At 39.5% G+C, this 21,767-nt stretch overlaps 1 protein-coding gene across 4 annotated transcripts in view; it reads left to right on the plus strand.

The window, feature by feature from the left end:
• The window catches only part of LOC133452645 (neurocan core protein-like), a 50,657-nt gene extending 30,175 nt beyond the window's left edge, over positions 1-20,482 (plus strand). For all 4 annotated transcript variants that reach the window (XM_061732120.1, XM_061732122.1, XM_061732121.1 and 1 more), the window contains exons 13-20: positions 3,365-3,481; positions 10,208-10,321; positions 11,994-12,045; positions 12,551-12,657; positions 14,322-14,404; positions 14,751-14,895; positions 16,774-16,956; positions 19,303-20,482. In XM_061732120.1, the coding sequence (XP_061588104.1) occupies positions 3,365-3,481; positions 10,208-10,321; positions 11,994-12,045; positions 12,551-12,657; positions 14,322-14,404; positions 14,751-14,895; positions 16,774-16,956; positions 19,303-19,421 (920 nt within the window). In that variant the 3' untranslated portion in view covers positions 19,422-20,482. The remainder of the gene's footprint in view (positions 1-3,364; positions 3,482-10,207; positions 10,322-11,993; positions 12,046-12,550; positions 12,658-14,321; positions 14,405-14,750; positions 14,896-16,773; positions 16,957-19,302) is intronic.
• The last annotated feature ends 1,285 nt before the right edge of the window (positions 20,483-21,767 follow it).

Raw genomic sequence — 21,767 nt, forward strand, 5'->3', positions numbered from 1 at the left:
CTGGCTTAAACTCTGAGATATTGCCTTTTTCCCTTCCAATATTCTATACTATTGATAAGCAATGAATCAGCAAGGAAACCAAGTGTTAAGTTGACACTTGGTGGGGATAATCAGCCGCTGAAAGCCACAAGGCCATATTAAAATACCCTCTAAAGCCACAAGATTGAGAATTGTATTATTCAATTGCTTTTTGAATTTGAAATAAAGAAATGATCTGCATCTACAGTAATCAAAAAAAAAAAAAGACAATTCATCTTGATGCAATTACCATTTTGTTGCATGATGCATATTCTGTTCTCACACAAAACTGCTTTGATTTACATCGTTTTGGTCCCTGATGAAAGTTCACACTCCATGCCAGACCAAGGGTTGTGTTAACTCCAGAATGTTCTTATACAATGCATGTTTAAAAGAAAACCTGTGAGTAAATCATAACTTTTTTATATGTATTAGTGTCTTTGGAGTTGTGTTGTTGATGACCTGATGAGGTCCAATTTCCATTAGTTCTGTTTTTTGTCTCAAAAAGTCCATTTTATCTTGGACTGAAGCACCTTCATTTCTTGTTGCTATTCTGCGTTTATGAGGCAGAACTGGGGATCAAAGTTGATGCACCACTGATACACCTCTCATCATATATCTGCGTGGTTTAGAACAAAGATTTAAAACAATTAAAGTAAATATTATAGTTTTATATAAAGTAATGGATAGCAGCACAGAATAAGATCGCTCACTAGCTTCTGCTCCATGAGAAATGCTACATGCTACATTACCAACAGTGATTTTGTTACGAGGCTAATTCTGCAGTGCTGGCCTGTAAGCACATGCTAATGCTACCCTGAAATTCCTCGTTTTATTCATGTGAATTATCAAGGAGTAACCCCAGCAGGGTGTTTTACTTCATGGATGGCTATGTGGAAAATCTATTATTGCTTTTAAAGGTGTGTGTAAAGAAAAACACATTTTAAGTGTCTCAGCTTGAGTGAAAACATTTCTATTTAATTTATAGTCACGATTTAGTCTAAGCCTGAGTTGCTAAAAGATGAAAAAATGGTAAATATCCTATTTTTCTTTGACTCTGACCTTGCCAATGGCTGATTTATTCTAACAGTTTCCCCAGGTACATACTTTTTATTTCCACCACAAGCAGCGGCTACATCTCTGCCAAAATACACAATCTGATGATTAAGTCTGCAGCACAGTACATCTCAGTGATGCTCCTGGCCTGCCACCTGCTTTGCTATTTATTTCTTGTTTGATAATGAGAGCACACGCAGGAAACATCCTATCACTGCGTTTAAAAGCCCCACGGGAATCATGCTATCAGACATTTCTATGCTCATTTATTTTTGTTGCCTCTGAAAGCAGCTCATGTGTGCAGTAGACATGGTGAGCTGCCTGCAAGGGAGTGAGGAGCCTTGCAGATGGAAAACAGCTGTAAACTTCTTCGACATGAAGCCAAGGGCAACCATCTGGGCTGCTGGTGCTCAGTGTGAGTGCTGATTGATTGACTGAGAGACCCCGGAGCCATGCAAGCACAGGACTGTAAACAGACAAACACACACTGATATGTTTGCTATACAAACAGTAAAAGTGGATGGATGCACTTGCAGGAGATTGGACTTGAATAATGACTATCAGCTTCCATGTGTCTTTTGTGTACACTTCCAGTTGTAGTTCTGTCCTCTGGTTGGAGTTTCATGGTGTTAGAGGTTGTTATTGGCTGTCCTGACTCAATCACATCATGCCTCTTGAATCAGTTCGATGAACGAGAATGAAAAGTTAAGACAGAAGCCTACGGTTGGCTTTAAAGACCTTGTCACACGTGGATTTACAGATTTCTCTCCACTGTCACGTTTTTCTTAGACAGAACATCTTACCATGACTTTTGAATAGCTGTAGGTTTCTTTGTTCTGTTTTTCATTTCATGCCCTCCTGCCTCACCCGCAGACAGGAGGGCCCAAAACTACAGCATTTTGGAACTTCCAGGTTTTTTCCTGTTTGTGTTGGTGGTGTGCAGAGCAGACGACCGTCCTCTCTGTCAGCTCCTTCTAGAGGGTATTGATTTTTCTGCACCACTCGCTGTAATGTATGGCCAATTGCACAGGGTTTATTTAACACACACACACACACACACACACACATGCACAAACTCTTTAGTAAATCCTCTTGTCATAGCAGTTGATATTTTTCATGACACGCCGCGACCTTGACTGATGCAGAGGGTGCAAATGAATGCTGGCCCAGGTTCATGTGTGTTTAATGAAACGGATGGCTGGTTTTAACACCTGACTTCAGCAGAATTCAGAGCACAAGCAAGGAGCAGTAGCATGTAGCATTTCTCATGGAGCAGAAGCTAGTGAGCGATCTTATTCTGTGCTGCTATCCATTACTTTATATAAAACTATAATATTTATTTTAATTGTTTTAAATCTTTGTTCTAAACCATGCAGATATATGATGATAATTCTGAGGATGTGTGGTTGGGATATCTATTATTGGCTAGTTATTGGAGAAGCCCAGTCTCAGGGTTAATCATAGCCAACATATTGATTTTAGCTCATTGCACCATGTTTACACAAATGCACGAACCTGCACACACAACGGCATCCTCTCCAGGGCAACCTTCGGTGTCAGAGCGCTAGATCGCGCAACAAAAGGCTCCCACAGCTGAGCTGTCTCGGCCAGACTGAACAAATGGCGGTTTTTAAAAACCTGAAGTTGAAGTAATGAGCGGCTCGAGGGGGAAACACGTGGTAGTGTGTCAATTGACATGGAAATTTGTGTTTGTGGACGGAGACCACACACACGCAAGCATATGAGGGGGTGAAGCGCTTAGCGGGAGGTCTGCTCATTTCTGTTGAGGTGGTCTAATGTCTGAAGTTCTCACGCTGCCCACTACAACCAACGGAGAAAGCTGAGGCTTGCTTTCCATATGGTAACCATGACAACTGGGGCTGTGAGTGGATGGAAGGATTGGAGCTTTGGCTTCAGATCCTTTTGAAAACAGACAGAGGGTGAACTGGGTATGCATATGTTGTAAGTGCCGGTTTTGGCAAAGCTGCACAGATGGAGAAGTCAATCTTCTTTGACTCGTTTTAATTTTACCCAACATCAGAACTACTGTGAGGAAATTAAACGTAAACTACCTGTCTTTAAAGGATCAACATGAAAATACATATGTTGATTGCAGGAATTACATCTGATTCAGCATAATGATTAATTCACAGAATCACTAATCAGCGTTCTTGTTTTTCCAAATACACTCCCCTCCACTCTCCCCCAACCACCTACACACACACACACACACACACATACACCACTCTGTCCCCCTCCCCCTCCATGAATACCCGTCTGTCTGTCTCAGCTGAAGTGGAGCCCTGTGTGACAAACCCATGTCTGCACGGAGGAAAGTGCCTTCCTCAAAGGACGGGCTACAGCTGCTACTGCCCACAAGGATACGCTGGGGAGAACTGTGAGATTGGTGGGTGATGACTACACGTACACACTCTCACATGGCAAACAAACACACACCAGCACACTGATTCAATGGAGTCAGCCCGGCATCAGCCTGTGCATAATGAAGCGAGGCTCTCTGCTCCAGTCGACAGGTCAAAGGCCAAACGGTCCCTCACCGCGTGAGAGGAGGGGGAATGTAGGATGGGCTCTAAGGTTATTTTCAGGCTCTCAGAGCACGACCACGGTTATGGTCCGTCTAGGTCAACCTTCTGGCTTTCCTTTGAAGGATTTTTATTTTGCATAAATAAAAATCAACCAAAGCCAAGAAAACAAACAAACGAAAAAATAAGATGAAAAACCTTAATGACAGAACAGCACAAATCTCACAACACTTGTTTAACTCGCTATTTATATTCGGTATGATTTCTTGAATATTAAAGGTGGTTTTCAAATTAAGTTCACACCTTTCTTGATTTCAGCATACTTATGGCGGAAAGAATTTAATGGCAGTAATAAAAGATTTCAATTTGTTCCAGGTAATGCGCTCATCAGTCATTCCTCTACAGAAGGAGCCTCTGTGCTGTGAACTTCATAAAAATCCACACTGGGATATTATTATGTGGTGCAGGTAGACACCAACTAATAAAGGTTGTTTTTTTTTACCCCAGAGGCTCATACATTTTTTTTTTTTTTTTAGATTTTATGGCTTAAGTTCATGCAGTTATAACGAAACTATAACATAACCTGACAGCATCTATTCTCTTACACAGTGATGGTCAAGTTTAAGATCATGTTTTTCCACCATGTATATCAACAACACTGTCAGAGTGGTGCAATAATTCCTTACAAGGAGATGTCTATCAGTTCTTTTGAATAAAAATGCAATGAGTTCAAAGCATGGAGCGTTATAGGTCACTTGATTTCTTGTGCAGTATGTGTGAATGCCTGAATAAAGCCCTTATCTAACACAGATGTTTGTGACCAATGCCGAAATTACTCAATGATACACATTTGACACATTGATGAAGCTTTTTTTGTTTTTGGACATATTTTGCACAGGTCATTAGAAGAAAGAAGCAGCAAGCATAATGATTATACATGCTTGTGAATTCCTTGGGAAACTCCCTGCAGTATCACATTTGATCTCTATCAGAATTTTTTGGGGACTTTATTTGTGGAGAGTAGAAAAGTACATTTGTGTAGTGTGAACCACTCATTTGCATTCTCGGATACAAATTTGGTAGTGCCCTTCCGTAAAGGAAAAAAAAAAACAAAAAAACCCAAAGTTATCACTGAAATAAATTTAAACTGACAAAGTAATAATAAATAATTAGCTGAAACTCACCACTTTGCGCCCCACTAATTGTGGTTCAAAGGAATCATTAAAAAAATAAATCACTAACAAAATTAATCTGGGTTGGACAAATATGATGGGATGATGTTGCACAACATCGCTGCAATGAAGCATTGATTGCCTTTCTGTAACTCTTAATAAGACTTCTGCACCTATAGACGGGTATTTTGCTTCACTCCTCATGATTAAGCTGCTCCAGCCGCCTCAAACTTCAAGGGTTTTCTCTCCCAAACTGCATTATTCAGCTTATTTCACAGATGTTCAATAGGATTCAGATCAGGACTCATAAAAGGCCACTTCAGAGTAGTTTTTCACTGTGCTTTGGGTCATTATCCTGTTGGAGGGCACATGACCTGTAGCTAAGACCAGGCTTTCACACACTGGGAAGCACATTTTTCTCCAGAATGTCCTGATGGTCTTGAGATTTCACTGTACCTGCACAAATTCAGGACACTCTGTACCAGATGCAGCAAAGCAGCTGCAGAAGAAAACCGAGCATCCTCCTTATTTCACAGTAGCTACGGTCTTATTATCTGGGAACCCTTCATTTTTGTATCCGTGAACAAAGAGCTGATTGGACTTGCCAGAAAGCTCCAGTTTGGTCTGATCTCCCCAAAGGACATTCTCTCAGAAGCTTTGTGACTTGTCGATATGCATTTTCACAAATTTCAGTCTGGCTTTCTATTATTTTTTTATGATTTACATTTGACAGTGGAGTATAAAGTGATCTGACACTGATGAACGTTGACCCTGGAGCTCACCTTGAATCTCTTAGAAAGTTGTCCTGGCTCTTTGGTTACTATTCATATTATCCATCGTTCTGATTTTCATTAATTTTCCCTCTTGCAGACACATCCAGAGAGGTTGGCCACAGTCCTGTGGATCCTAAACCTCTGAATGAAATGTATAACTTTATAACTAATTTATAACAAAGGAACATCAATATGCTTAGTCACGGTCTTATAGTCTTTACCTTTAACATGTTTGCCGATCCTTTTCTTTCTGATCTCCTCAGACAACTCTCTCCTTACTTTTTCTGCTCCATGTTCATTGTGGTGAACACCAAAGAGCAGGGTGACGACTGTTACCTCTTTAGACAGTCAGACTGAATGAAGATTGAAGACACCTGTGATGATAATTACATGCAGTACTCGAGTTTAGGGGGGATGATGGGGATGGCATCCCCCCTGAAAGAAAAACGGTCAAAATCATCCCCCCAGTAAAACTGCCATCCCCCCTTTCCATCCCTTATGTCATTTCATCAATGAGTGTGGTTTTACTGCTCTTTCAACATTTAGAGTCATCACCAGAAAAATAACACCAGAAAAATAACTTATTTGACAATTTTCACCTGTTTCAAGTAAACTTTCACTTGAAATAAGTAGGAAAATCTGCCAGTGGGACAAGATTTATCTTCTTATTACAAGCAAAAAAATCTTGTTCCACTGGCAGATTTTTCTACTTATTTCAAGTGAAAATCTACTTGAAACAGGTGAAAATTGTTGTTTTTTCCAGTGATGAGTCTTTTTTTAAGTGTAATGAGATTTTTTTTTACTAAAATAAGACATTTTAACTAGAAATAAGACAAATATTCCTGTTAAGATTTTGAGTTTTTGCAGTGATCCATTTTACTTATCCTGTGAAGGACAGAGGCATATTGATAAGTTCAGAAAACTGTTTTTTATTTTTGTGTTTTGATGTATTTGATGTAAGCCCAGTGGATATTTAAAGCTTATACAATGCTGCATTTAACTGCTGCTATGTCATTCCTGCAGTATTTCTGCAGGTGTTTTGGTCAGTGCTATTATTTGTAATATATTATATTATTTGTAATCAGCACAAATGATCTGTCACCGTATGATAAAATCCACCATCCCCCCCCCCTGATTTTTGTTTTACAACTCGAGTACTGATTACATGACACACTTTAGTTTAACATGGTAAGATAGTAAAATCATTTTCCATCTTTTCTAGGTGTGCCAACTCATTTGTCGATTCACTTCAATTTATTATTATTTATATAGCGCCAATTATAATTTAAAAAAAAGTTGTCTCAAGGTGCTTTCCAGTGACTCAAAACATGACCCCCTAGCAATTATTTCATAAACATAACATAAACGATGGCAGGTAAAAACCCCTGCTGCAGGGCAGCATGCAGCTCCTGAAGCTCTGGCCGGTAAACATGTACGGAAGAGAAAAGGCGGTGGGGGCAGACCAGTACGACAAACTACAGCTGTCCAATGTCTGATTTTCTTTGGTCAGTGTTCAATTAATTACCATTTATTACTATTATGAGTTTCAACTCGTTTTAGTGACCATTGTGAGTTTTTCTTTCTTTAATGGAGGAGTACCAACAAATCTGTCCATTCCTCCTAATTCCTCTGTATGAAAGGCTAAAAAAGGTCAGGACTGCCTTTCATGCATTAAAAAAGAGTCACCATTAATTTCAATTGAATTCAATTTTATTTATATAGCATCTATTACAATACAAATTGTCTCTATAGGCGCTTTCATGCTGGTGCCCCCCCTGCAGCGTAGGCCTATAGCAAGCAGTGTATCTATGATGAGGCTATGTTTAAGACGAGCTGCTCTAGTCTTGTCCTGTAGCTGCAGCTATTACTACTGGGCCTAACATACTAGAGTTTACACTAACTATAGGCTTTACTAAGTTTAAGTTTGGTTTTAAAGGTGGAGGTGGTGTCAGCCTCCTTAACCCAGATTGGAAGTTGGTTCCATAGTAACGGTTCCTGATAGCAGAGGCTTGTCCTCCAAATCTACATTTGGATACTCTAGGAACTACAGTAAACCTGCACTCTGAGAACGGAGAGCTCTGTTAGGAACACATGGTACTATCAGGTCTTGCGAATGTCGTGGAGCTAGGCTGTTTTGGGCTTTATATGCAAGTGATAAAATTTTGAATTTTACGGGGACCAGTGGAGCGAAGCTAACACTGGAGAGACGTGGTCTCTCCTGTTGATTCCTGTTCCTCGCGCTGCTGCATTTTGGATCATCTGGAGCCTATTCAGCAAATTACTTGGACATTCTGCTAATAACAGATTACAGTAATCTAGTCTAGAAGATACAAATGCATGAATTAGTTTGTCAGGATCACTCTGGGAGAGGGGGTTCCTAATCTTTGTGATATTACGGAGATGGAAAAATGCTGTCTCACAAACCTGATTAATATGTAAAATGACAAATCCTGATCTAAAATAACACCAAGCTTCCGCAGAGTAGAACTGGAGGCCATTGCAACACCATCTAACCCTGTCCGAAGGTGTTTGAGACCAAAAATAATAACCTCTGTTATATCAGAATTTAGAGGTAAAACTTTAGTGGACATTTAGGCCTTAATGTCCTTAATACGTGGCTGAAGTTTAGCTAACGATTCTGTTTTATCTGGCTTCATAGACAAGTACAGCTACGTATCATGTGCATAGCAATGAAAATGCATGCTGTGGTTCTGGATTATACTTCCGAAGGGCTGCATGTATAAACTGAACAAGATTGGCCCTAGCACTGAACCCTGCGGGATGCCATAGCAGACCTACGTCTTGGCAGGAAAAAAAACGAGTAAACATGAACGAACTGGAATTTGACAGAATAATATGATATAAACCAACTTAAAGCTGTCCCTGTAATCCCAACAACGTGCTCTAACCTGTGCAGTAAAATGCTGTGATCTACAGTGTCAAAAGCAGCGCTGAGGTCCAGAACCAGTATGGACACTAATCCATTATCAGAGGCTATAAGCTATTAATTGCACACACATGTGCAATAGACTGGAGCAAACGCAAATATCTAAGAGGTTTTAAGAAATTGAGGGTATAAAGTCATTCCATAATGCATGTTGATCTTATTAAGTCATTTTGCAAGGGAGCGAACATTTTATTATTAAATTCGTGCTTACCTTACAGTCTAATTGCTCTGCAGGCGTTGTGTATTCAGGTTCTCACAAACGAGGATAGACAGAAGAAGACTGCTAGCAGATGATGCATGAGTAGGTCGGGAGGCTTTACGGTGAATTGGCAGAATTTGCAATATTATCTCTTTGAGGAGCAGTTTCCCTTCTGCATAATGGATGAGAGGGACAATGTGTTTAAAGTTTTGGTATTGAACAGCAGACTTGAAGAGGAGCAGAGAAACGGCATTGTGCGTTAAACTGTGAAGTCAGTCGTCTTCAGGTCATTCAGCACCATAATCATCATTCTCCCAGGAATCTATTTATATGACAATAACTTCAACTTTGACTGTGGTGCCGCAACAAAATATTTTAATCACAGTTTAACTGCTGATTAGCAATGGTTTAAGATCTTAAAACACACACACAGAAGCTTAACGCTTCTATTCATGTCTGTCCTCAACATACAGCCGCTCTACTTTTCATTCATCTTAGAAGAGCTGCAGTTTTCATAAACAGGAAAACAACTCCTTTTGTGAGACAGAACTTTTTATATTTTGAAGCCTCAGCAGAAACAATTGAAAATGATGAAATGTGGATGCATTGGACAAAACCAGAGGTCATTGTAGTTTGATCTGTTTTTAACTCCTGATACCTGCTAACATTTTTCATCTCAGTTTTAATACTTGGAACTATGTAAGCGTCAAGTTTGGAGGAGAAACTCAAATGTTTACACTTGGAAGTAGCTTTCTTGTTTCACTCTTGCTGAGGGTTTTAATAGATTTCCGCAGTCCTGGGGTGTTTTTCCGGTTCCTGAAAATCTTTCAGTGGTAGTACAGATTACACGCTGTCCATTTACCATGATAAAGTGATGCTTTATTGATCCCTGCAGACATAGCTTCCCCTTGGCTGCCCTTTTTCACAGAGTGGTGAGAAAGCGCAGACCTCTGCAGAGCAGCAGCCCTCGAGCAGGTTGGGGTTCTGTTTCTGCTGGGGCCCAAGTCTGCCAGAGCTGGAAACTGAACCCAAACCCTGCGGGCAGCTTCCAATTAATGTATATCCCTCCATAAATGCACTAAATAAACCAATACAGTGTGGACATGTATGTTTATTTCTCATGAAGGTATTTTTAAATGAAACCAAAGGATAGAGACTAAAAAGTGCATAAAAACTCATAACGAAAAAGATCATGTAATAATGCTTGAAAGCCTTGTCTCTTATTTTTCAAAAGAATGAGTATAAACAATAAAACTGAGGTCAATCAGAGTAATCGCACTCTCCTCACACCCTCAGCTATGATAATGTCCTCTCTAGGCTATTGGGGAAATGTTTTACTTAAAGCAAGACCAATGGCAAGCTCATTTTCTGTCAAAATTTGAATTGTCATGCTGTGCTTTTGTCTTTGTGAACATCAGCAGAATACACCCTTTTTACTGTGACCCTTAATGAGATCAGCAGCTGGTGTGCTCTGGCTGCTTTTGTTTCTCGTACCACAGACGTAGATGACTGCCAGTCTGAGCCTTGTGAAAATGGAGGGACGTGCATCGACAAGATTGATTCATTCCTCTGCCTTTGCCTGCCAAGTTACGGAGGAGACACATGTGAGAAAGGTGAGGTAGAGCACAGCATGAGAAGACTCCAAGGCATGAGACAAATGTATTATTTGCATTGCTTTAATGTAACTGGACTATACAACACCAGATGATTCGGTCCCTCTTTTTTCCTTTTAGCAAGGTGGTGATATTTTTAAAGATTCCTGGTGGAAACAATCTTGTATGTTTAAATCTAATGTCTCATGGCCATATTTCTGTTCAGTGTATTTACGTGTCACATCCCTCCAGGGTGGCTGATTGGTGAAGCTCAAAATTACGCACACAGTTTTCCAAATATTAGTAACTGCTTGACGTTTTCTCAAACAAACAAACGTTTCTCCAAATACGTATTTGAAATGTGAAAATAGAGGCATGAGTTCATATTTAATTTTCCCTGCATATGTAACTTAGAAAATAACCCAGTGAGGAGCAATTTACGACTGTCCTTCAGACTCATATTTTCCAGAGGGCGTGTAGAGGATAACACATCTGCCTGTAAATTTACTCTCCAATCCCCCACATTAACAGCAGCAAGCTTGACAATTAAGTTCTGCTTCAAGTTGAAGTTTTGGCCAAATTAAAGGCCAACTTTTGTTGATTGTTGAAAATTGTGACTGCAGCATCACCATCCTCCTCCTCCTGACGGGCCTTGGCGCCACTAAATGTCTGCTGGTGTTTGTCCACATTTGAGGGAAAGTCTTTGTGAGGCTAAAAATGTTTCTAAATTCATAGTAGTGTGAATACGTCTGTAAAGTAAAAGCTGTAATATCATTACTTATTTATACAGGTGCAGAGGAACAGGTTGCACTTCATAGATAAAGTTTTTTGTTTTTGTTTAAATACGACTTAAATGTATGTACAAGGAACAAAATAATGGATGCCCCTCAAAACAAAGATGTTGCATCCCTTGAGAGGAAAATGTCATATGAATATTATAGCAAGTAATTTAATGGCAGTTTACTCTCAATTCTCCTCTTGGGCATGTAAAACTGAAAACCCTTAGCCGTATAGATGTACAACAAGACTAAATCAAAAATCCTGAGGCAGAGAAACAAACTAGAGGCTGCAGTCGGATTTGAAGCACTTGTCTAAATATAAACTGGACTAAGCCTGTGCTGAACCAAAAATACTTTACAGCCTGTCTTTGAAAAGAGAGAAAATCTTGAAACTATTTTAGGTAATCAAAGGGCTATGTGGCAGCAATCTGGCAGACAACAATTCATCAGAATGGAGGAAATCTGGTCTCTTAAGCATGTTTTATGAGTGATGGTGCTTGTTCATGTACACAAACATTAACATGCTAATTCAACATCCGCACAAGTTAAGTCCAGCCCCAAGTCTCACACTCGTATGTGTGTGTTTTGTGTTAGCATTAATGAGGATTAATGAATACCCAACTTTTGCGGTTACAAATGAATGCACAGGGTTTGGTGTTATTAATGAATATCAATAGTGCAGAAAGAGGGCCACATGTGCCATGAATGGAAAATAGGTGCATATAATTACAGTTCATGTATTCAGCTTCTCAAGATGACACAATCATATATTTTAGGCTTTATTTGCCAAGTGGAATAGAGCACTTCTGCTTCCTCACGTCATCCACAGACTTTTTAATCTAATTATTATCTGGCCACCCCCTTGAAACTATAATTTAATCTTATTTAACTCCCATTTCCTCTCCTCTTCACAGACATTGAAGGTTGCGAGCATGGCTGGAAGAAGTTTCACGGTCACTGCTACAGGTAGGAATCATCGTAAAAGGAGTCGTAATATGTCTGCCTGCAGCCACAGTTGCCTGATCCATCCGAATATGTCTTTTTACACTCACATTATCCAGGATGTACTTAAAGAAGCCTGCGACCCATCCAACCATTTTCTATACTCTATCCCTCATTACAGGCGATAGGTGTGGTTACACCCTGAAGAGTTCACCAGTCCATCGCAGGGCCAAATATATAGACAAACAACCGAACATACTCGTACACACATCTACAGGCAATTTAGAATCATCAATCAACTTAACATACATATTTTGGTTTACTTATTGCATACATTGACTCCCAGGCCTGGAACTCAAACCACAAACCTTCTCACTGTGAGGCAATAGTACTAACCACCAATAGTACTAACCACCAATAGTACTAACCACCAATAGTACTAACCACTAAGCTACCATGCTGCACCATGTGGTTGCACATAATAAGAAAGATGCATTTTCATATGGACTTTTACTGTGTCATTGTGCAGATACTTCACCCACAGACACACATGGGAGGATGCAGAGAAAGACTGCAGGGAGCACAGTGCCCACCTCAGCAGTGCCATCTCCAGCACTGAGCAGGAGTTTATCAACGGTACGCATGGCTGTTCGGTTACTGTGGATTGATGTCATTCTATCATAAATTGCTTACCACAAAACATTTCTGTGTAAAGAGAAAGCAATCTTCCAAAGTCACATGATTCCATCCTATAAAACCAAAACATCACAAGGCAAGGCAAGTTTATTTAAATAGCACAATTTAACACAAGGTAATTCAAAGTGCTTTACATTGACATTAAAAGCGGCAGGACATAATTAGACAGTAAATAACAAATAAGATTGAATAAAATTATGAATAAGATGATAAAAAAAGTAAAATAATAAAAAGCACAAGTTGTTAAAAATAAAGGCAGTAGAGTACAGCATGTAAGTATTTAATTTAGGAGTACGCTTCAGTAAACAGTAATGTTTTTAGGCCTGATTTGAAGGAGCTGACAGTTGGAGCAGACCTCAGGTCTACAGGAAGTTTGTTCCACCGGTGAGGAGCAGAATAACTGAACGCTGCCTCATCTTGCTTGGTTCTGGTTCTTGGGACACACAACAAACCAGATCCAGATGAACCTCAGGGGTCTGGGAGCTTCATAGGAACTAACAGATCAACCATGTATTTTGGTCCAAGACTATTCAGGTCTTTGTAGACCAGCAGGAAGATTTTAAACTCTATCCTTTGACTCACTGGAAGCCAGTGTAGTGATTTCATGACCGGTGTAATGTGGTCCAGTTTCCTGGTGTTTGTAAGGACTCTGGACGTTCTGGATCAGCTGCAGCTACCTGATTGATTTCTTGTTAAGGCCTGTAAAGATGCCATTGCAATAATCCAACCTACTGAAATCACAGTCTCAGATACAAAGAATACAGAATGAAATCAAATCAAATCAACACCAGCCACCAGCTAGGTTCATAACTTTGAAATATATAAAAATATAACTTATTATAAGTTTCAAGTTTAGTTTATTCATACATAGCCATTAAGATAAATGTATACAATTGAGACCAATTAGACATCTATAATGGTCCTTTGGCATGTATGAATGGGCCCCCCAAAGTGAAAGCTTTTGGGAGGAGGCCCAAAGTTCTCTCACTCACTCACTCATCTTCTTCCGCTTATCCGTTCCCGGGTCGCGGGGGCAGCAGCCTCAGCAGGGATGCCCAGACTTCCTTCACCCCAGACACTTCCTCCAGCTCTTCCGGGGGGAGTCCGAGGCGTTCCCAGGCCAGCCGAGAGACATAGTCTCTCCAGCGTGTCCTGGCCCAAAGTTCATGAAGGAAAAATGAAATGTACAATGCAGTGTGGTACCGTGACGAATATGAAAACAGTAGACATTACAATACAGATAATCAAACATATAAATACATACAATCATTCATACAGCCATCCCAATAACTCCGTCATGTAGCAAGGGTATTTTATAAATAGGTAGACAGTAGATTTACTTTTAGATTTCATTTAAAAACGGAGAGAGAGCACAGCATCTTCAGATCAAGTCTGTTCCAGATCTGAGGCTCCTGCAGACAACACTCATACCAGTGCAATGTAAATGCCGTTGTTTAGCTGTTATGAAGTGTTTGTTCCTGGTTTGGTGTTGGTGCTGGCGGTGGTAGATAGGGAGTGGTAGTGGTAGTGGCATAGTTGTTTTTTTTGATTTTTTAAAAACACATAAGTGTCAAAAACAATGAAACAAACTTATATTATTGCAGGTCTTGGTCATGACAATGCCTGGATCGGACTGAACGACCGCACCGTGGAGGAGGATTTCCAGTGGACTGATGGAAACGATCTGGTCAGTGATCCACTTTCAGTTATGTTGACACATTACATTTTTAACATTAAAAAAGGTTGTGTCTGATAACATTTCCAGTTTAAAATAGGGGTCAGGTGGTTTGATAAAGTCAAACAGCTTCATAACTCATAATCCCCCCCTGAAAGATTTTCTTTTTTGTCTGTCAGACATCTTTTTGATTTAAATCTCCTTGTTTATGGGCAAAAGCTTATGTGTTATATCCAAGGCTTCATTTATATGAAACAATAATCTTTACTTTTGATAAAGAAAGATGAGGAGAGTGAAAGCCTCCAGTCTTACAGTACTGTTGAGAAAGAAAACGTGTCTAACATTTGCTGTTGCGCAGGTATATGAGAACTGGAGGGAGAGCCAGCCAGATAACTTCTTTGCAGGTGGCGAAGACTGCGTGGTTACCATTGCACATGAGGATGGCAAGTGGAATGACGTGCCATGCAACTACAACCTACCCTACATCTGCAAAAAAGGCACAGGTAATGTAATACTGCTTAAACCATAGAGCTGGCAACAAAAGGTACAACAGCTTCTCTCTCTCAATTTCAATTCAATTCAATTTATTTATATAGCGTCTATTACAAACGAAGTTGTCTCTTCAGGAACTTCAGGAATGCATGGCTCAACAGAGTTGTGACTCTTTGTCAGCCTGGCTACAGTGCTGAACAGAAAACATGGCTTTTGTTATCCTCTATCAACGATGAATAATAAGCTGTTCTGGCTTTGTGAATGGCCTTTTCATATACTATTAGACTATATTTCCATTCACGGTAGGAGTCTACAAACTTACAAGAGTACCACTTCCTTTCCATTTTACGCACGTCTTGTTTCAACATGCAGATATCTGAATTATACCAGGGAGTTAAGCTCCTATGGTTGGAAATCCTTCTTCTCAAAGGAGCAACTGCATTTAAAGCGAAGCGCAGCAAATCAGCAGTGTTACTAGCCGGGAAATCAACATCTGCAGAGGTAGAACCCAGATCACTGATTCACTATTTTCCACTATTGTAAGATGAGCAATGGCCTCCCTAAATTTAGCAATAGCTTCATCGGACAAACATCTGCTAAAATAATACCTCCTATTTTGCGCTTCAACATCGACAATATTAAATTCAAACGTTATTAAATAGTGATCGGATAAGAGGTAGTTTACAGGCGACACCAACAGATTATCGTATTTAACACCGTGGGTGAGGACGAGATCGAGGGTATGATTAAAATAGTGCGTTGGTTTGTTTACTTTTTGTGAGATACCCATCGATTCTAGAGGAGAAGCTAATTTAAGATTATCGCTTTCAACATCCATTCTCTGCTGTCTGAATTTGAACGAAACGTGACTTTTTTTCAATCCCTATTCGACAAATGATGATGTTTTCTCAGCACATAAAGACTTGCATGAGAGAGACCAGCTGGCCACTTAGTCATTCGTGTTCATCACCACCTGATGTTCTCTGTACGCAGAAAATAGCTCTGTACCATCAAGTGTCTTCTGAAGGTTTCGCAACACTTACCGTAATTTTTTTATTTCCTTCCACAAAAGGTCACTGCAACAGCTGCTGCAAAAACTGACAGCAAACACAAACTTAAGTGTGTCTAAAGCCTGTATTGATTTTTATGAGAAGAATATCAATCTCAATGCTTCTTTCATTGTCGCCTCCGGCCCCATTTACACCCTTTCCAGGCAGTGTCAAGGTTAGAGCGAATACTGGAGGATTACCAATACCATCAAAAATTCCTCCAAGGATTTACACGTTTTCTCTGGCATTCAGTCAGCTTCGTAAGAAATGCAGCGACGAGGTGCAGGATGCACAGAAAGCACAGATCATGGTCAGGAGGCATTAGAGGAGGAGAGAGAAAGATGAAAATGGGACAATGAGAAGTGGATTGAGTTTTTTTTTCTTCTTTTGATCCATCTTGTGGTCTTTGGGGAGATATTAGTTCACTATGGACTCAGTTTTGCTTTCCGAGTCATAAGTTAGACCAGGAGTAGGGAATCTTGGTCCTCAAGGGCTACAGTCCTGCATGTTTTAGATGTTTCCTTACATCAACACACCTGATTCTAATGAATGGTCATCATCAGCTTGTAATCGAGGTCTGCACAAGTCTGTTAATGACAGTCATTTGTTTAAACATGCAGGACAGTGGCACCAGGATTGCCTTCCCCTGAGTCAGACCGACAAGCCTGCCATCTACAGGCAGCACACAAATCTACACATTTTTATTGCACTTGTATTTCATAAATGTCTAATACGCTCACTGGCACACCTGGTTTACTTAATAAAATGGACAGTGAGTGTATATGACCTCAGACTCAGTCATACCACCTAACCATAATTTAATTTAATTGTATCTGGTAGTGCTGTGTGGGACGCCGCCTGCAGTGGAAAATGCCCATTTGATCGGTCGGCGGAGATCACATTACGACATCCATTCAGTGGTGCGTTACCAGTGCTCCGAGGGCTTCTACCAGCGCCACATCCCCACTGCACGCTGCCGGGCTGACGGAGGCTGGGAGAGGCCCAGGATCATCTGCACAAAGTGTGAGTGGGAAATTGTGCATTATGTCCAACTATTTGTTTCCAGTTTGCCTTGTTTGATTTAATATAATCCAATTCTGATCTGTAGGGCCTCCAGTGTTCAGTCCAACAACAAAGTTGGTGAGGCATTAAAATATGATTCATATATTTTAATCATTGAAAGTAAAATCAAATTAGTGTGGAGTGCAGACGTATTAAAGAACTTTATTAAATTAACAATAATGCATGATTTCTTGTATAATTTTCTGAAAGCTTTCCATTGCTGAAAGGATTAAAAGTAAAAGTGCAAACTCCACAATCTAATGTGCCTGTTCAGCAGCTCACTTTTTATTGTAGGTTTGTTTTGAATGGCAACATTACAGTAGTTATCAGCTGGCTCACCAGAAGAATTTGTGATTCATGCAGTATGTATTACAAAGTGCAAATGTTTAGCTGTAACAGAATCATTTTGTTTTACTTCATGATCCCCTGGAGATATCATTGTACCTGCACAGATTCAAGGCACCCATCCCAGATGCAGCAAAGCAGCCCCAGAACAAAACCAAGCCTTGTCCATGTCCAGTAGCTAAAGTCTTTTTTTTTCAAATGCTCAATGGTTTTTTTTTTGTCTGTGAACACAGAGCTGATGTGATTTTCCAAAAAGCTCCAGTTTTGTCTCCTCCGTCTTAAGGACAGTCTCCCAGAAGCTTTGTGGATTGTCAATCAGTTTGGCAAATTCCAGTTTGGCTTTTGTGATTTTCTTTCAACAGGAGTCTTCCTCTGTCGTCTTCAATTAAGTCTACTTCTATTTCACCAGTGTCATATCGCACCATCTCTCACTGATGTACCTGACACTGAAGTTCACCTTGAATCTCTTTGGAAGTTGTCCTTGGTTCTTTGGTTACCAGTCCTATCATCCATCTCTTCAATTTATCATCAATTCTCGTGGCCACATCCAGGGATGTTGAATACAGTCCTGCTGACCCTAAGCATCTGAATGACATTTGTAACCGTAGTAACAGGAACATCTCGTTTCTCTGGTTTTTTAACCTTTACCTTTAAATTGCTTGTCTACAATCTTCGTTCTGCCTTCGTCAGACAACTTTTTTCATTTCATTCATACATTTTTTTGTCCACTGATTAATTCAGAAAGTCAAAAGAAGCTTCAAGAGATCACATCACAAATGTAGAATGATGTATTGTCCCTCCATCAGCAAGATTTATACACCGTCAGACAAGTGTAATTTTCAAAACAAGGATGGATGAACATCTGGATGAGCATTTTTTAGCTGAGTGTTGCTTCTTGCAAAGACCCAGTTTGTCATTTTAGCGGCCACTTGTTCAAACAATGGACCATCCTTTGTTATAAACACACGCCGGTTTATGGCGGCTCCAAGGCTGAGTGCTCGCAGATTTCCTCGTCTCCCCAGTTACTCATCTTGCAAATAGAGGCCCTACCTGTGACTTCCTGCTGCTGTTGTTACTCTCATCAGCCGTTTCCTTATTTTATAAAATAAAAATAATAATAAAGTGGGTTGTACTCAGGTTACGTGATCAACAAACCCCTCCCACGACCCGCCACCTCGCGTCAGTTCTGTTTACATTAGACCTGACCGCGGTTAAGACGGCCCTCGGAGGAGAGTTATTTGCTCGAATGCAAAAAATAGACACTTACCTGGCATGAATTAACACATGAACTTGTGACTGCTCAGTTTATATGTACGGTAAAAGTGACTTACTCCACCTTTAAAATCTGAATATTTCCAAGTTGTGTTGTTATTGATAGTCTGAATGTTTATGCTGACGGTTATGCATATACATTATCCAGATCCTTCACAGAACATTTTCTTGCAGAGAATATAAAGTATTATTTATATTTTTTCAGTCACTATTGACCGTATTTTCAGATGGTTTTGAAATGAGATTGAAACTAAATCCAAATGCAGAGGCAATGTGGGAAAAATTCAAGTATAACACCTAAAATAGTATTCATTCATGCACAGTTCTGTTAATGACGCTGTACAAAAAAAATACTCGAGGTTAAGACTTTGTGACTATTGCAGTACCTCGATTCTTTTCTTTTTCCGCCATTCTGGAAAAGATTTCCAGATGTGCTTGGGATCATTCTCTCATTGCACCCGGCTTTGTTTTACCATGTACAATAACAATAAATATTCTTTAGTTTCAACTAAACTTTAGTTAGAGGCCTTACGTATGGGTGAGGTTACTATGGCTATGGAAATGTTCATTGTGGACTCAGTGACTAGAAGGTGCCCAGATCCTGTCGTAGGTTTTTAAAATCTAACACATCCAGTTGTGAAAGTTGTGTTATACATGTCCCCAGCAAAAGATGTCTTCTTTCTTCTGCAGCTCGGCGTTCTCACCGGTACCGGCGTCATCACCACAATCAGCACCATGAACGTCGCAGGAACAGGAGACACGGTGGAGATGGGCACAAAACCAGAGAGGAAGCCCACAGCTACTACTGAACCAAATAATACATCTGCAACGCCTAGGTGCTAACCATGGCCCATGAAGACAGACAGTAGTTCACATCACTCCTCATCTCTTTTCCTGCTTCCCATCAAGCTTTCTGCTTAGCTTTATTCGTCCTGATAAATGAAATCGTCCTTTTCTTCTAACATACAGCTGTTCTCCTTATTCCGATCCTTGAATTGGATTGTTTTGATAATTCCTTTAACAGAGGTCCATGTGAACACTTACTATAAGACTTACCCTCATTACACTCCCTAATATTTCAGAAGAGTAATTTCTCTGCCTTTCTAACAAACTATAACCCTCTCTTAGTGTGTCAGACTCACCGCCGTGTGCAAGTGTGTGTGACTGATTCATGTACGATGCAAACTTAGGGAAGAGTCACTTCTTTGTAAAGTTTGCTTGTTTGACATGAAAAATAACTCCTCTCAGTAATATGTTTTTACAAGCAGCAGTGATGCGAAATAACATTTGATCTTTGGCAACCCTGAGGAGTTTGTGTGTTTACTGTGACTGTTATTTTATCCTTATTGAGTAGCTGGTCTTTTTTATTCTACTGACATGCTTTGTTTCTAATATTTGCTGTTTGTGTGATTTTACTATTTATTATGGATCATTCGCTAGTGGAGAATATGCTTTCTCTTTTACTCCAGAAAGTCAATGTAATGTCATTTTTTTCTATACCAGTATGTAAGTCCGACAGTCCTACAGTCAGTAACAAAAGGAATCATTTGATTGCCTCTAATCTCTGTTTTGTAAATATTGTGTTGTGTGTTATTGGCTGATCCCTAATCAATAGATAGACCTCCAGTAAAATAGACATCCCAAATCCCATGACAAGTCTTTAATAGAAGATTATTGAGTGGGTGGGATTATCAAAAACTCCTTGGCGGTTAGAACTTGATTGTATTGGATTACCTACAAACCTTCAATCCTTGCACGGCTATATTTACGTTTAAGGTAGAATGTCACATTTTTTTTGTTTTTTTTTGTCTTTGGTCCTTTTGATATGTGATTAGTCATCCCCTTTTTGGTGTTCTTATGACTTTTTGTCCTGCTGTTGTATTCCATTCTTAATAAAGTGAATAAAACAAAAAATATATTTGAATTTTTTTGGCATGTACAGTTGTCTAACCTCCCCAGTGCAGCATAGGCTCTTCACAAAAGTAATCTACATCTACAACTCACACAACTCACAAGAAACATACTGTTGCCTTAAAAAAAACATGCTTTGAAATTGTAAAATTGGTTCCTTAATCCTACATGTATACTGTAAATCTAATTCTTAAAAGATAATGGGAAATCACAATTTAAAATTACCTTTGTGCACTTAACAAGAAATGAAGATAGCAAACTTTCTTCTTCAGCTGTTTCATCTGAATTATCAGCATGTTGCCACCAATTTTCTTGATTGTAAATTCAAAACAATACGAACCCAATTTTATTGTATAATCTCTCTCCATTTTCTGACATTTACGTTGAGCCATCGTTGGTGGATTTCAGACCTTGATAAAGTTCTTGTTTGCCTCAGGTTTATTAGTTGTCTACTTGTACAATACGATCCAGCACACTTCTCAGTTTTATAATACATGTCAGCTGTTTTATAACATGTTTGCTATTGTGTTTCCATGCAAACGTCAGCACTTTTTTTCCAGCTAACTTCTACCTCGGTAAAGATATTATGATAGAGTTTGTGAATATTGGAGAGTACCTGCTTGAGCATTGCTTGGTGTCCCCCAGGGGTCAGTTTTGGATCCACACTCATTTAGTCTTCATATCAAGATTTACAAGCTAGCTAAAATATATAGAAAATTGGTACTATTTGCAGATAACACTAATCATTTTTGATTTTGGAAAGGATTTAAGTGAGCTACTGGAGATACTCAGTTCCGAAATGTGTAATATTGTGAAATAAGATTTGACAAAAATAAATTCTCGTTAAACTAAACTAAAACTAAAACTAAATTAATGATTTGATCATTCTAAAATGAGGACTCGTAGTAGATGGACAAGACATTGAAAGAGTCCATGAAAATAAGTTTCTTGGTGTGATAATGAAAAACATAAACTGAAAATCTCATGTCAAACATGCGCACATTAAACTTTCACGAAGCATTACAGTACTGAATAAAGCAAGTATACCGTATATATATTATGATGGTAGGTTAGCACAAAAAGTTAGCACAAAAAGTAAGAAAACTTGTGTCTGGTAGATTATTTCTTTGTTGTAACAATGCTTCTTGGCAACAAATCTTATCCTGTTGGAAAGCATCTTGATTTCCCTTTTAAATGGGGCCACATTTGTAAGGAATATGCATTTGTGGGGTGAGCAGCAGGGC

This window comes from Cololabis saira, chromosome 10, assembly GCF_033807715.1.
Source record: "Cololabis saira isolate AMF1-May2022 chromosome 10, fColSai1.1, whole genome shotgun sequence".
NCBI lineage: Eukaryota > Metazoa > Chordata > Actinopteri > Beloniformes > Belonidae > Cololabis > Cololabis saira.